This window comes from Corvus cornix, chromosome 5, assembly GCF_000738735.6.
Source record: "Corvus cornix cornix isolate S_Up_H32 chromosome 5, ASM73873v5, whole genome shotgun sequence".
In the NCBI taxonomy this organism is placed as follows: Eukaryota; Metazoa; Chordata; class Aves; order Passeriformes; family Corvidae; genus Corvus; species Corvus cornix.
Window position 1 is genome coordinate 53,560,419 of NC_046335.1, and position 15,425 is coordinate 53,575,843.

Genomic DNA, 15,425 nt, shown 5'->3' on the forward strand with positions numbered 1-15,425 from the left:
GGAGAAAACATGCTTATGACTAACAGACACACAGCTGGAGACCATCAAAACCACAGACAGACAGACAGACAGACAGACTACCTACAGTGATTCCCAGCATGGCTCCTGAATGTGATCGCATTTCCAGTCAACCCATCCCTCTGCAATAGCTTGCTACACATCCAATTTCCAATCACTAGGGACATGTAATAGTCAGAGCTGGTGAAGGACCTCAGGGTGTCATCCAGGACACCAGATGACAGTGATGGATGGCACCATTACCTCTCTGAAGAGGTAAATTTCTGTGCTTGCTTTTTTTCCATTGCATTCTTCTGGTTGTTTAAATTTCTTTCTGGCATCACAATCTCTCCCCTTCTTGAACTCCACAAGCTGACCCTCTCAGCAATCTGTTGGACAGCCGAGTCCTTTCTGAGCAAGCTAAGTTTACATCCACAGTGATACCAACCAGGATGAAGATCAGCATCCCACAGCAGCATCCCTGCCCATGGCAGGGGGGTTGGACCAGTCCTCTGCAGGTCCCTCCCCACCCAAACCAGTCCAGGATTTGAAAGCAAACCCACTCCTTACTAACATATTTTATCAGTATTTGTATTGTGACATATAAATTGAATAAATTATGTTGCACTGAGCTCCACAAAAGCAGAGACTGGACCATCTTGGTGTTTTAGTGTGTGGGACACCCACATGAGCACATCAACACTGGCTCACACATTCTGCAGGGCACTTGGAAAGTTTAAAGTTAGTACTGCTGTCCCTCATCGCAGCGCTGTACCTCGGCTAACAGGCTCAAACAGAAAGCAGAGATGTTCCAGATGCCCCATCACCAGAGTTTTTGTGGGCTCTGAGGATGTTACACCATACAACTGGTCCCTCCTAAAAAGCAGTGGAGTTTCCAATCGCCGAGGACAACGGGGGTCCGGACCGAGTTCAGGGCAGCAGGGATGTGCTGCTGCTGGCCTCGTGTAAGCACCGTGGGGAAAGAGTGTGGCCAACTCAAACAAAAAAAAGCCTGGAGCTCCACAGGCCTGGATCCCACCTGGCAATCATTACCTGCTCCCCCACAGCAATGCAAACACATCCAGCCGGCCACCACTGCGGCTCTGCCGCGGGCCAGCGCTGCCGCTTGTGTTTGAGCAGTACCAAAAAGGAGAAGTTATGTTCTGATACAAACAAACTGTTCAGAAGAAACCTGGGGCTTCTTTAAAGCTCTTATTTTGCACAGTTAGATAAGAAGGGCTGTGGGAACTGATTTCTGCTGAATCAGCCCAAAGGCTGAGTACTTACACAAAGGTGAGGCACACATTTATGCGCCTGAACTGATGTTAGGCTAAATTAGAAACAGGAGATTCAGAAAGTTCCAGCCTCGCAGCTCTCCCTGAATCCTGAACAGCCACCCATCCCTGCAGCACCAGCAAGGAACTCAGTGAGACGGCAGCACAGCAAGGCTGAGCAGCAGGACCCTGATTTTCTGGAATTCTGCCTTCAGGGTGGAAATCAGGCTCTAAACCTCAGTGCCCTGATTCCCATCATACTGCAGGCTGAGACTGCTAGGACCTCAGGCTGCTACTACTTGAGTCCTTCCCTAAGCCTGTGCCTGGCTGTACTTGATGGCTCTTGAGTATCTCCAGCAAGGGAGACTCCACACCCACTCTGGGCAACCCGTTCCTCTGCACAGCCACTGCACAGTAGAGAAGTTCTTCCTCGTGTTCAGGTGGAACTTCCTGTGCACCAATTTCTGCCCACTGCCTCTTGTCCCATTGCTCAGCATCACCAACAGAGCCTGGCTCTGCCCTCTTTTCACCCTCCCTTCGGATACTTAGAGATTTTGATGAGGTCCCCTCTCAGCTATCTGTCCTCAAGGCCCAAATCTCTCAGCCTGTCCTCATAAGAGAGATGTTCCAGTGCCCTAATCACTTCCTCCCCAGGACAGGAGATTTTCTATTAGAAGCCAAGAGACTGAGTCAGAGGAACTGAACTTTATAAAAAGTAGAAGCTAAAGAGGTGTCCCGTGTGCAGGATGGAAAAGGCACAGCCCTGTTTCCTGCCTGTGCACACTGGTGCCATGCCACTGACCTCTGCAGCACGGGGCGTTATCAGAGGAACCCCAGCCCTCAGGAAGCAGTCCCTAAAATAGCATTTGCGTAAGGTCTGACTTCATTTCCATCGTGCTCACTTCACATTTCCTATTCCCTATGCCTCAGCATGTTAAAGACTTCCAGCAGGGGATTTGCCTGCTCCACAGCACGGTTTGGACAGAAGTCCCTGCCAATCCTTTGCCAAAACACTCACTTTACCCACGGAAGGGGGTTGGAGGAGCACGCACAAACCATGAGAAGGTGTCACAGTCAGAGCAGGTCTGTCACACAAGCACGGCTGCAGGGACAGGCAGCACATGCCACGGGTGTCCCTCAGCAGCCAGGTAAAGGGAAACCTCCTGACGACGGCTGACGCGCGCTCTCTGGGTGCCGAAGCTCCCTGAGCCAGGCAAGGAGCCAATCTGCTAACTCCCAAATCCTGCCAGCGCTTTGGGGCTGTCCTGTGCAGGGGTGAGGGCAGCCCTTGGCTCTGCTTGGCCAGGAGCTGCAGGTCCTACAGCCACCACAACTCGGGGTGTTCCTGCTGCTTTAGGGTCTACACTTACACAGCTCCAGCTTGCTGTCCAAAGGGCTGATAGGATTAAGGGAATTCATGTTTTCCACTCCTTCAGCTGTTAACTTCCTCCTTACTCCACTGTCACCCACATATGATGATCCTTCTCATCCTGGTCTTTGACTGACTTGCAGTGAGGGCAAATAACATGGCTTTAGGCTTCATGGGGTTTTTTTGTTTGTTTGTTTGGTGGTTGGGGTTTTAATTTTTTCTTTAATGCAAGTGGTGAAGCTTAGCTGCCTTCAGCTACTTAAACAGCAGCAATACAGTCAGTGATTTGAACAGAACAATCATGTATTCATCTGGCCTTCCCACTCAAACATGATGAAAAATGTGGATAAAAACAACTTCTCCTTTGTCTGTATTTCAAAACTCACCTCATCCTCCTCACATGGGCAGAGAAACAACTGCTCCTTACAGGGCAAGGATTTAGCTAAACCCTGTGGGGACTGGGAAGTATTCCTAAGGTTTCAGCTTGCAGAGCTTATATCTGGATTGGCTCTCACCCAGAGGTCAGGGCTGGTCAAAACTCATTGCAATCTATGGGCTTAGCCTAAGAGCCCCTGCAGACCCCAATGACGAACATAAACCCCTTCCCAGTAAAACAGTTTTTCTCTGCATTAAGTGTCATGCCAACTGTTTTAATTCAATATTCTGCCAGCTCACCTTTGCATTTGAGACAGCAATGTCTGCACCAGGCCTCGAGTGAGTCAGAGATGCAGCAGTGAGGGACAACGACATTATGAAAGACCTTTCCCTTCATCTCTCTGGAGATGCTCTCCCTGCCTGAGCCTTCAGGAAGCTCATGCTAACCAAAAGCAGGCAAATTCAGCACGGCCCCTCTGCTCACTCAAAGTTCAGTACAACCCTGATTCTCTTAATGACAGGCTTGCAAAATTCATGTGCTTACACAGAGATAATCCACCATAACCTAAAAAGCATTTTTGCCTTTTTTCTTCTTTAAATAACTTTCTGTAACAGCAACCTCAGTGGTCTGGATGCATTTCAGCATCCAGCAAGGCCTTCATGCAGCATCACTGTCCTGCAAAGGCTCTGTATCCAAGGCAGGAACATTGGCAGTGAAATCTTATGTCCCCACAGTGGGGAGAGCCAAAGTCATCCCAATGCCCAGAAACAGGAATGGAGAAATCTCCTGGGCTGTGGGATTGGGGACTCTGGGATCTCAAGAGGTTTTGCTAATGCATTGGTTTGCCTTTCTTCCTTGGGTATGAGGGCAGAGCTGACAGTCCACAGCTGTGGAGAGATCCTTCTTGTCTGTATTGTGCTGCCTGTTACAGACATGAGCTACATGAATATTCCTACAGCCTGAAAGCTTGCAATAATTTTGGAAGCAATTATTCACTCCTGGAGTGAGTTTAAGGCAGTTTATGCCCGCGGATACACAGGGTAGGTCTCCCACGGGGCTCTCAGGCAGCTGTGCTGTTCTGGCTCAAGCCAAGCGGGAGAGGTGCAGCCATAGGGACCCCTCCCTGTGCCATGAACCCCTCCCCACACCGCAGGCTGCCACTGCCCGTCCCTGTCGGGGCCGAGGGAGCGTTTGCAGGGGGCACTGAGCTGCACAGACCCAAATCCAGGACTGATGCTGCCTCATGGTCTTGCACCAGCTCTCCTAGACTGCTCTGCCAAAAATCTCCAGCGCAGGTTTTTGAAAGCCCAAACCTCTGAGCTGTTTACTGCCCCTCCGTGACTAACAAACTGCTGAACGCCGTCCACCAGCAGGCAAGCTCCCGCTGCTAATGCAAACCAGACAAATGCATCACCGCATCCCTCCTCCTGGTCCCAGAGGCTCTGCCATCGCACCAGCCCGGCTCAGGGACAGAGGGGTCCCCGTCTCGCACACGCCGTGCCCATTCGGCTGCACGGAGGAGCAGGATCGGTGTCAGATCCTTGTCACGCCAGGCTTGGAGGCGCAATTGCAATGGGTTCTGCTTAGCTGATGAGAACACCGCGATCCCACGGGAGCCCCTGGCACGGGTGCCCTTGAGAAACGCGCCCAGAAGCAGCGTGCCACCGCAGCCGCGGCAGAGGAGCGGCCCTTTCCGAAGGGCTTAGCGCCCACCCACCCACGCGGGGCTTCGCGGGCGGCTCTGACACCTTCTCTGGTTACCACTTGTAAGGCGCTGATCGCTCCAGCATCTGAGCGCCCCGACCGCCAGCGCCAGGGCCACCAGCCAGAGGAGCAGGAGATGCTGTCCCTGCTGCGAGTCCTGCTTGACAGGGCAGCCTGGCTCCGTGCGGGCTCTGCTGCTGCTTCTGAGTCATCTGCCGAGCCAGCGCCGGGCAAAGCACACTGCTGTGACCTGGCAACGAGGTGACAAGGGCTTGGGACCCAGCCAGCTTCGGGCAGAGCCAAGCTCCTGCCGGGGCAGCTGGACCGGGTCAGGCGTTTCCTCCCCAGCGCAGGCAAAGCGCCTGCCGCCCACAATGGCACAAAGCCTGGACTCGGCCAAAAATCACTCCCCTCCCCACCAGGAGCGCCGTGCCAAGCGGCTCGGACACCAGCTGGCTCAGGGCAGCTGGCTTTGATCGGCTTTTCTCAGGAGCGGCTGCTCCCCACGTGCCTCTGTCCAGCATGGACAAAAATGGTCAAAGATGCTCCACTGAAAATCCCCAGCCAAGGCAGCTGCAGCTGTCTCCCCATTAAGCCAATGCTGCTGGGCCACAAACAGCCAGAAGTGTTCACATTTCTCCTCCCTCCTCCTCTATAGCTGGTTTTAAGTCATGTTAGGGGAATACATTTTTAAGGAAATCCCGTGGGATTTCTTGGCTAAAGTGAGTCAGACCAAATGGGAACCCCACATTAAGAAGAAAAGGGGAGCGAACCTCACTGAGTCAACCAAAGTATGAAAACTCACACAAACCCAGAGAACATCCCTGAAGGCAGGTGAAAAGCACAAACAGAGCCAGGAAACAACAAATTTTAAAATTATATCTACTTTTCTTCCTCGGGCGACAACATGCTCAGGATACTGGTGGTCAGGAACAAAGTATTTGTGGGGAGGCTGGTCCTGAAAACAACTCCAAGAACTCCTGATCTGCCCAGGCTGGGGGTCCCCACACACCAAACCACAAGGTCTGGTGGCTGACCAGGTGGAGAACCCCTAGCAGGGCCCTCAGATGGGACAAGAAATTCTCTCTACCTGCTGCTGGCAGTGCAAGGGGACCCTGCCACAACTGCCCTGCCCCAAGAGCAGGCAGCTCCACCCCTGCCCCACAGCTATGGAAAAGCAGACAAGAAACAACCAATTCCTTGCGGGCCTTGTTTGGGGAATAGGGAGGAAAACTGAAACCTCCTGGAATCAGTTGTCCCAACCTGCAGTCGGAATGTGATGTTTTGACACCTCTGGCCCACCCTGAGGCCTGTGAAGCAGGAACAGTACAACAGTACTTACCCAAAACTGCCCCAGCCCATTCAGGACTGGCACAGGGCTTTCTGGTCCTCAGGTGAAAGGCAGCACCAAAACCCAGAGTGCTGCTCTGGTCAGCGGGGTGTGGGTGCCTGGCACCCAGCGCTGGCACAGGGCTCGCTTTCCCTGCTGTGCAGCTGGTCCCATCCAGCACAGTGCCCCCCATTAAAGACTCCAGCCTAACTTGCATCTTGCATTCCTGGCTGGCAATCCCAAGGCTCTTGGCCGGCCACTAAACTGTGTCACCTCATAACTCATTCACAGGGTAAGTGGACTCTGCCTGGCCTTGTATGGAGCTGCTGACTAAGGCACTGACAGGAGTGGGCACTTCTAAAGTGGAGTTACTCACACACATGGACAGCTCTGATGGTGAAAGCAAACACCAGCTGGCATCAAAACCTGGCATTAAGAAATTCAGTCATCAGACCACAAACTGATCCATAGCACACCCAGCCCACTTTGCTGCCTGACTTCTTACTGTGCAATAAATCAAAAAATAATCTGAGTCCCGCTTACAAAACAGCAGTGCCTTAGGAAAGCTGTGGAGACACAAGGAAGGTGTCCTAACACCAGAGCTGTGCAAGCCCAGCTGAAATGAACCCAGTGAGCTCAGGGGCGACACCCCGAGCAGAAGGCACTCCCCTGGGAAGCACAGCCCACGTGGGACTGGGACAGTGGGAATGGGGAAACACCTCCAGCTTGGTTAGACCTTGGTGTTGCCGAAATACAGGGCTCAGCAGCCCACACGAGTGAAACCCAACCTCAAACCTGTCCGAGCTTCAGCTGCATCCTGTAACCTGAGCTCAAAACACACAAGGCTGCATGGGAGCGCTGCCTGTGTCAGAGCTGGAAACTGAAGCCATCCCACTGAGGTATTCCACAGATCTACCTTAGGAGACGACAAGGCTTCCAGCAGCATTCCCAAACTGATGTCCTGTCCCAACTTTGACTTTTCATCTCACCTGAGATACCACCAGGCAGGTTTTTACCCTTGGAAAAGGATTCTTACAAAAGGTATGATAGCTGACATTTCACAGATTTCCGTTCTTGCCACATCTCCCCTTCTTTTTTTTCCTCATACTTGATCCACACTTCGAACAGAAGTAATTCCACTTTATTGAGGCTAACACACAGCAAAGAATAAAGGGTACTGCTGCTCCCATTATCCACGGGGTGGCACTCAGCTTCCTGGGGCAGTGGGACCAGATCACCTGCCTGCCTTCCAACCACCAGTGCCTCACAAATGCTTTCCTGCACCCTCTTCTGCGTCCATGATCCAGGGATGAGCCCCCTCCTCCTGTCCCCACACCAGGAGACCATCTCCCCCCACTCTCCTGTGAGCCCACACCAGACCTACACAAGTTCTTCAGCAGCAAAACACTTTTTCCAAATCTCCATCACCTACTTCATAAACAGACGCTTCTGAATTCTGGCACAAAATACAGCCAGGAATTTGAAGCTCTCAAAGCCAGACAGAGCCCCCCATGATTTTTTAATGCATGTGAGAGAACAGTGCACATTAGCGTGCTAATACAACTGAACAAAAATTAATAGAGATAAAAAAAAGAAACTTAGAAAGCCTATTAGATATACTGAATAAGTATCTTTAGGAAGAATTGATTCTCAAGCAAAACCTGCTATGATAGCACACTACTTCTATTATTTTAGAGTAAATAAATATTTAATCAGAGCAATCTGTGTTAGTCTGGTATATTAAGGCATGCATTAATTATGAATTTGGAGTGCAGCTGCAACACTTTCAGTTTCCAGTGTCCATCAAAATAGTATTTTTGGACATAGATTCAAAGCACCAAATACCTTAAAACAAAGACATGAATGAATGAATGAATGAATACCTGCAGAACAAATGCTAAAAGAGCAAATTCAATACTATAGCAACACGGAAATTTCTTCATCATTTCACATTTCAAAAAACCATTTCAGAAATTCCATCCATTTCAAACAGGTTTGGAGCCCACCACCTGATGAGATTAAAGCCTCCCTTCTTTTTATGTGAGCATACTTCATGAAGGAAAGGAAAGAGACTTGGGGAAATATTTACATGACTAATATGTATACTTGCACCAGGCATTAATACATAATGTCTTCTGATCTTCAGTGACATGATCTTTCAGGCAAAAAAAATCAAGTCATCTGCAAACATGTCATGTCTTCGAAAACATAAATATTAATGCAGAATTTAGTGCATTTCAAAACTCACTGTTTTGATTGGAATGTGAGGAATGAGTGAGCCAGAAGTGAATGAAAGCCAATCATAGTAACTAATTGCCATAATGCTGTGGAAAAATGCAGACCATAGTCTTTGCTTGTGGTTGGAAGACACATAGAAGCAACTTTCACTGGCATTTTACAGCTGTAGCAATTTAGAAGAACTCAGAGGAACAGAAATTACTCTTCATGGTAGAGTTAATGAAAGGCTGGTGTTTGAGCAATTTTAAGAAGTTCTGTCTATATTCTTCTATTCAAATCAAGTATGTTTAAAACCAGCAAGATCTTTTTAATTTTAAAGGCTTAGCATAATTATAATAAAGGTGGGTTACCTTTAGTGAATCCTGACATGTTTGATTTTCATTAACAGACATCTGGGCAGTTAATGCTGCCTGGCTTTGAGAATGAAAGGTTAGCCTGGCTTTTCAAAAAAAGAAATTTAATAAAGAAAATAGGCACATCTCTGTACTTAGTTTCAACCCAAATGACCCTCGTGGCAACAGACAAGCTGAGAACCCATTTGAAGCAGTGTAAAGAGGAGGAAGGACAGAGCAGTTCCTGAGCCTGCCAGTGTCACCTCTGCCGTTCTCATGCTGCAATGGCATCTGTACCATCAGGTCTCCGAGAGCATTAACTGTGCAAAGAGGCATTAGTGCCCTCTGCTCCAAACCCACGGGTTTTGGGCTCACCCTGCCCTGGGACTGGGTGCAGGGTGAGCCCAGAGGAGCAGCCTGTCTGCCTCTCAAGTAACTCCAGCAAAGGGACACAGCTTTGGGGGGCACTGCTGACAGCACGTGGGGCTGGGAGCATCCCCAGCTTTGGAGAGAACTCCAGAGCAGAGCAATAGGAAGATCCAGCTCTCCTGCTCACAGGGAGCTCTGCTCACACACCAAGATGAGGACAGGAGGGCTGAACCAGCTCGTTAAATTCACACAGAACTTAACCCACCAGGCTCTCCCTTCAGCAGCATCACCAGGAGCAAACCAGGCAATATGTGGTTTTATTGTGTAACGGTTCTGACCAGGAGCGAGGGAACTAACACAAACTTCCTCCCCTTACTTGGATAATTTGGTCTGGTTTATTTCTTATCCATATACTGTGTCCTGTCTTGCCCACCAGTGCATGGGTTGTTTACTGCAAGGTATATCCCTCTGCTGACAGGATTGTCTAGTGATGTGACTGCTTGGGGCCTTCTGCATCTCTATGAGAAAGAAATCCAGACTCTAACATTACCCCAATTCCAAGTCATTGTACTGATATTTTAGCAGGAATAAGTAAAACTTCATGAGAACAGCATGAACATCTATCTGATGCCTCTCAACGCTCCAGTGCCAAAGAAATCATCACCTTCTGCAGGCAAAAACTCTTCTGATGTTTCCCTGCCACTGCCTCTGCCTAAAACTGTAAATTGTGCAAAGAGTAAATTCAGTTTTACCCGAATTGCTTCGTCCATTACAATTACAGAAGTGCCAGGTATTGTCCTCAGTGGCATTTGTTGCCCTGTGTTTTCATTATGGGTATCATCTCCCCCTTGGACAGCAAACTTTTTACTATGCATGGTGGCTTTTCCTTTGGCAGGGAAGATGGAATAGTTCACTGAGAACATTTGTTCTTCTCTGGCAATGTTGTCTTAAGCAACAATTTAAAAAAATTCATTTCTCTCATTCAAACAACCCCAGTGAGGCTTAGTTTTAATTCATTAAAAAAAAAAAATCACACAATCTTTCCATTAAGCTCTTGGGACTATTCTTACTGACATTTGTTTTTTTCTTAAAATGCAAGGGAAGAGAATTGCAGAGGAAGCAAAAGAAAGAAAATGAAGGGGAGGAATACCTAGGAAAGCTCTTTTGGAGAACCTGCTGTTTAAAAAGAATTCCACCACCAGCTTAAAATACAAAAATTAAAATTAAAAAAAAAAAATTAAATAAAGCAAATATCTGTTAACAGGAAATAGGTCACCACGAGCTGCAGCTTCCAGAAGATACTGGGAATAGCACTCCAGAGCAAGTAGCAAAGGCAAAGATTTATCCTGGATTACTACCTGCTTTTCCTGAACACAACATAAAATCTAAACGCATTAACTTATTACCTTTATGACATATGTTAATATGTAAAATAATAGCATAAGGAAAGGTAGCTGAGGCCAAAGAGAAGAGGACAAGTGCTGTTTGTGTATGCAATACAAGCAACCCCCGTGCCCACCAACACCAGCTCATCGTTCCCAGGAAGGGTAAATCCCAACACCAGACACCTTGGATCTGCAGCGATGGGATAACTTGTCAGGGACCTTGATGTGTACCCTTCCAAAAGGGACACACATGCAATTACACCACCAGAGTGAAACTCTCGGGCCTTGGGCTCAGGCCACAAGCAGGACAACACCACAGCATCCACCACAAGAGGAATGTGCAAAACCAGCATGAAGTCACTGCTAAGTCTCTGTACCCAGGAAATTTTTATAAAAGGAAGAGATGAAACAAGGAGACTTATAAAGAACTACATTTATTTTTGTTTACAGCAGATATCATAAATAAAGCTAAAACAATGTTCACCGTGTGCAAAATACAGAATTTCCATGTGAAAATTCAAATACAGAGTTAAAAACTATTTAATAAAAATATTCAGTTAAGATTATAAAGTAATATGAAGACAGAAGATTTAGGAGGAGAAGGACAGAATCCTCACTGGGCAGGAGAGCAAGGAAGAGTCTGCAACAGAGAGTAAAAAACACAGCAATAGGAAGTGGTTTGAAATGGCAGACCTTTATGTCATGATCTTCATATTAAAGCATGCAGAGCTTTCTAGCAACACACTGCAGCCCTGAAATACACAGGGAGTCACATCCCAGCCATTTGTGCAGGAAGTGACATTTAAAATACAGAGAGATTTTGTGTGGGCACAGTGTGGGGACTTTCAAAGCCATCAAGTCATTTTAGGATACCCACATAAATAAATATTCTTGGCTGAGTCATGTGAACATACAGACCAGCAAGATAAGGAGCACAGGGCTCTGACCCTGCTGCCCTTCCACATTCCCTGCTGAGGTGTGTGAAATGGGGCAAATGGCAGAGGATGTTTGGCCCCTCCTAAAACTGCTCCTAAGATCAATTCCCAAAGGCCCTTCCCTTTGAAAGGGATCCTTGGCAGGGACAGCTGGGTTATGACAACGTCAGCCAGACCCTCAGTGCACTTGCTGGTCAGCCTGAGCCCTTGGTTCTTCCTGGGATTCATTTCCCCTTCTACGCTGTCACCCTGTGACTATACAAACTGGAACTTATGTTAAAAATACATACAAAATAATGGTGGAAGTTGGTCCTGGAGGACGGGTGGCCAAGACAACCCCAGACATCAGAGTGCCAAATGAGGCCTAGTTAATGAAACCACTCAAACCAAAACACTCTGCTTATAGAAACCTGGCATGCTGATATTTCAGCCTGAGAACCACATGCACTTTTAGGCCCGTCTACGATGTCACTTGGGGTGGCAGACTAGAATTTGCATCGTTTTGGCTACTTTTTCTACAGAACCTTTTTATACCATACTTTTCCAGTAGGAAAGCAGGGAAGTGCTCAGACACTGCTTGCTCATTTTGTGTTTGAGTTTGATGGAAATAGGCGCTCATGTTAACCAGGAGAATCAGCTGGGTAATCACACCCTGACCTTCTTTTAAATCTTTCCTTCAGTCCTTTGAAAGAAATAAGGCTTTGTAAGTTCTTTCAAGAAACCCTTTACTTGCCTAACTTACCTTAAAGGCACAGGGAAGCGCACATGCACAGACACAGAGAGAGAAACATTCCCTACAAAGAGCACAGACGACACGTTTTCTAGAACTGTGGACTCAGCAACAGGTTAAATCATCATGCCAAAGCTCCATTAATATACCAGACACACAGATTGCTCCAACAGTTAAAAAACAACCCCAAAACACACAATGAAATGCTGTCAAACAACAGGGTTAGTCATGTAATTTTGGATCTGGGAAAAAAAAAGTCACCTGAGAGCAGAAAGACTTCAGCCAGTGAGCGGGTGCAGCACCGGAATGTTGAATTGGACTAAAAGCAATGAGGGAGATTGCAGAGAAGACAGCAGGGAAGAAAACACAGAACTTCACTTGGTTATGTAGGAAAGCATCAGGAAGATTACATAGGTACAAAGAAGAACTGGCCAAAATGAAACTGCTTCTTTCGTCACTCAATTATCAATGAGGACAAGTAGGTATGAATGTTACTAGCAGAACAGTAAGATGAAGAAGTGAAAAAATCAACTAGTTGGAGTGATACCAATGAAATAACCCTCCCAACAGAATCACCAGCAAAATCCCAGTGGAATACGCATGGTAATTAAGATTCCTCAGGAAAACATTGTCACTATGCAAGTTCCTGAATTCTGTTGTGGAAATGTAGGGATTTTATGCCCCATTATATAAATACATATAAAACCAATATTGGATTTTAAAGGTTTTTTTTTAAAAAACTTATCTTTACACTTTCTACTAGTAAGATTCATTTGCTTTAAGTTCATTGGCCTGAGATTTCCAAGTTTCTTACTACATCACCATTTTCTCTAAGTTTACCATCATGCTCACTCTGCTGTAGTAAACAGCAGGAGAAAACTGTAGGAAAAAGCATTCCTAAACACTCTCCTACTGACAAACTGAAATCAAAACTGATGGCAGCCCAAATTTAAAAACTTTACCACTCAGCAGTTTGCTGTGCTGCAGGAGTAACATGGCAAATTGCACTGCAGATTGTCTCTTTTTTAGGGTGAAACAGTTACTATCATTAGCAAGTAATTAAAAATAATAGTGTTTCAAAGTCGGATTTTTTACATGCTTTAAGAAAGGTACAGATACCTTAGATATATATAGATGCCCATCATGTTACTGTAATTATTGCTGTGTCCAGTCAATGTAAAGTTTGGCTGAAATACATGTTTGAGCATTAATGGCAATTTATGTCAAAGGAATGCTACCTTATATCAAAAAACAATTTTCTTCAAGCACTTTTTCAAGTTCTGTGCATAAAATGAACAATGTTTTTCTCCAAAATACATAACCACTCTAAAATGTGAAAAGCTCATCCTCATCGTTTAAAGAAAGTCAAACTATCTAGAAGAAAGATCCAGTTAGTCATTTATTTTAAACAGCAGACACATTTCCTTTTAATACCTAAGAGGCAAAACAATTCAAATCGTCTTTTCCCACACTATATTAAAACAAAACAAAACAAAAAACCAAACCCCACGACCTGCCAGCCCATAAGCAGCACAGTCATTTGAGACCACTGGATGGTGATCCTCAATTTTGGTACTAACTGAATGCAACAGTATTTCCTACTGTTCATGCCACATTCTTTTGGCTACAAATAAATGCTACAGGTGCTTTTCATTTTAGGCTACACATATTGCCATGTTTAAGTATTTACCCAGTTCCTGGTAAACTTCTGAATGTATATAATACTTGAAAGGCAGGTAGCATGCTTACCTCGCTGGCTAACTAGCCTGAAAGTAATCAGAATTGGGATGTCACTGTGTCCTTGCTGTTTAACAGATTAAGGCAGACCACCTGATTAAGGTAGACCTCGTTGAGGGACATCTGAAAGAAACTACTTATCTGCTGCTCCAGATAACAGAATTTCACCTTTCTGCCACTAACGTTGAAATGAATTACCCAAGTAAGAAGTTATCTCCTAAGAATACATTTATAGGCTTTTGATGTTTGTTCTAAACTTGTCTCTTTAAAAAATTCCAAAAGACACGGGGAGAAGTGCCTGCACAGAGGCACAACAGGAGTAACTTCAGATACAGAGGAGTGCTCCATAAATTGGTATTCCTTGTATAAGCCAAGGAAGTCTTGACTTGAAGAGTGTCTGGTCCACCTCTTTCTACCAGTTCCTTTGACTTAAAATTTCAATCAAGCCTTCACTCAACTAACATTTGCTCTTCAAATTTATTCAAAAACCTTAAATAAATTAGTGGAACAGGTAACACCCACTATTAACAAAAGATATCTATCACATGTAAAGCAATGCAAAAGGCAGGACTAGGAGCAATGTGAATTATGTACATGATTTTTTAAAAAACATATTCATGCATGTTATAAACCTCATAACCCAGAGGAAAGCAAGGAAAAAAAAAAGCTGCGCGCCATACTCAGGTTTCAAAACCCAGTCATTTGTGAGAAATACTCCCTGAAAGAACATTTATTCTTTCTTGGTCTAACTGAAAAAAGAAAAAAAAGGCTGGGGACAGGAGGCAGGGAGAAAAATGGTTTCAAAACGTACCATCTTCCCCAATGGCCTGATCACAGAATAAAACAGGGGGGAAAATAATCTACAAAACATCCTTCATCTGTCTCCATGTTCTGGAAATGTGTCTGGACACTGTCCTTCATGCTCTAACATACAGTACATTTTATGTTGTAAATTTCGATTGTACCTCATTTCCATCAGAAGGGATCCACCGTTCAATGAAGTCATGCATGAAATTGCATGAAAAGCAAAAACAAATCCCTCCAAACCAAAAAAAAAAACCCTCAAGAAAATAATTAATTTTGAAATTAATTTTTTGAAAATCTGAAAGGCACAACTGAGCGGGACACGTAGAAGGATTCAAACCCTACAGAATCTTTTCACCCCTTCAAGCACATTTTCAAGTGATAGCTCTGCTTCCCGGTACATGTGAGTGAGTACCTCTAGGAGAGCACAGAGGAGTGGCACACCAAGGCTCAGGAGTTCGTACAGGTAGGTATAGTTATATGCATTGTCCCTGAAATGGAGGTGGGTAGCGTGCAGGAAACCATGCATCCAGTTAGACAGGCGTCTGGGAATGTCAAGCAGATCCCTTGTCACCCGCAGGGGCCAGCTTAGCGTGCCCCTAAAGAAGGAAGTCAGGATACCTGGGGACCTGGCCTCTGGACTGCTAGCAGTGGACAAAGTGCTTTCTGTGGTGATCTCTGTGGGTTTGGCTTCCACTTTCTTCCATGCTTCTATCGCCTCCTTATAAAGAGCATTAAAAAATAGAAAGTGTTAAATATGCTTTTAAAGTATGTAAGTCCAGTTTCTGCTACTGTCTTCATGTCTTTATATACATTTTCATTTCCAGTTGCTCTTAAGTTCAACT

The 15,425-nt window shown here is 46.0% G+C and overlaps 1 protein-coding gene across 6 annotated transcripts in view; it reads right to left on the minus strand.

Moving 5' to 3' along the window:
* Positions 1-15,425, minus strand: part of MICAL2 (microtubule associated monooxygenase, calponin and LIM domain containing 2) — a 118,983-nt gene that overhangs the window by 33,322 nt on the left and 70,236 nt on the right. For 3 of the 6 annotated variants that reach the window (XM_039552136.1, XM_039552135.1, XM_039552134.1), the window contains one exon: positions 15,202-15,301. In XM_039552136.1, the coding sequence (XP_039408070.1) occupies positions 15,202-15,301 (100 nt within the window). Of the gene's footprint in view, positions 1-10,792; positions 15,302-15,425 lie in introns of those variants that run through there. The other 3 variants (XM_039552138.1, XR_005601945.1, XM_039552137.1) reach the window with 3 other exon arrangements.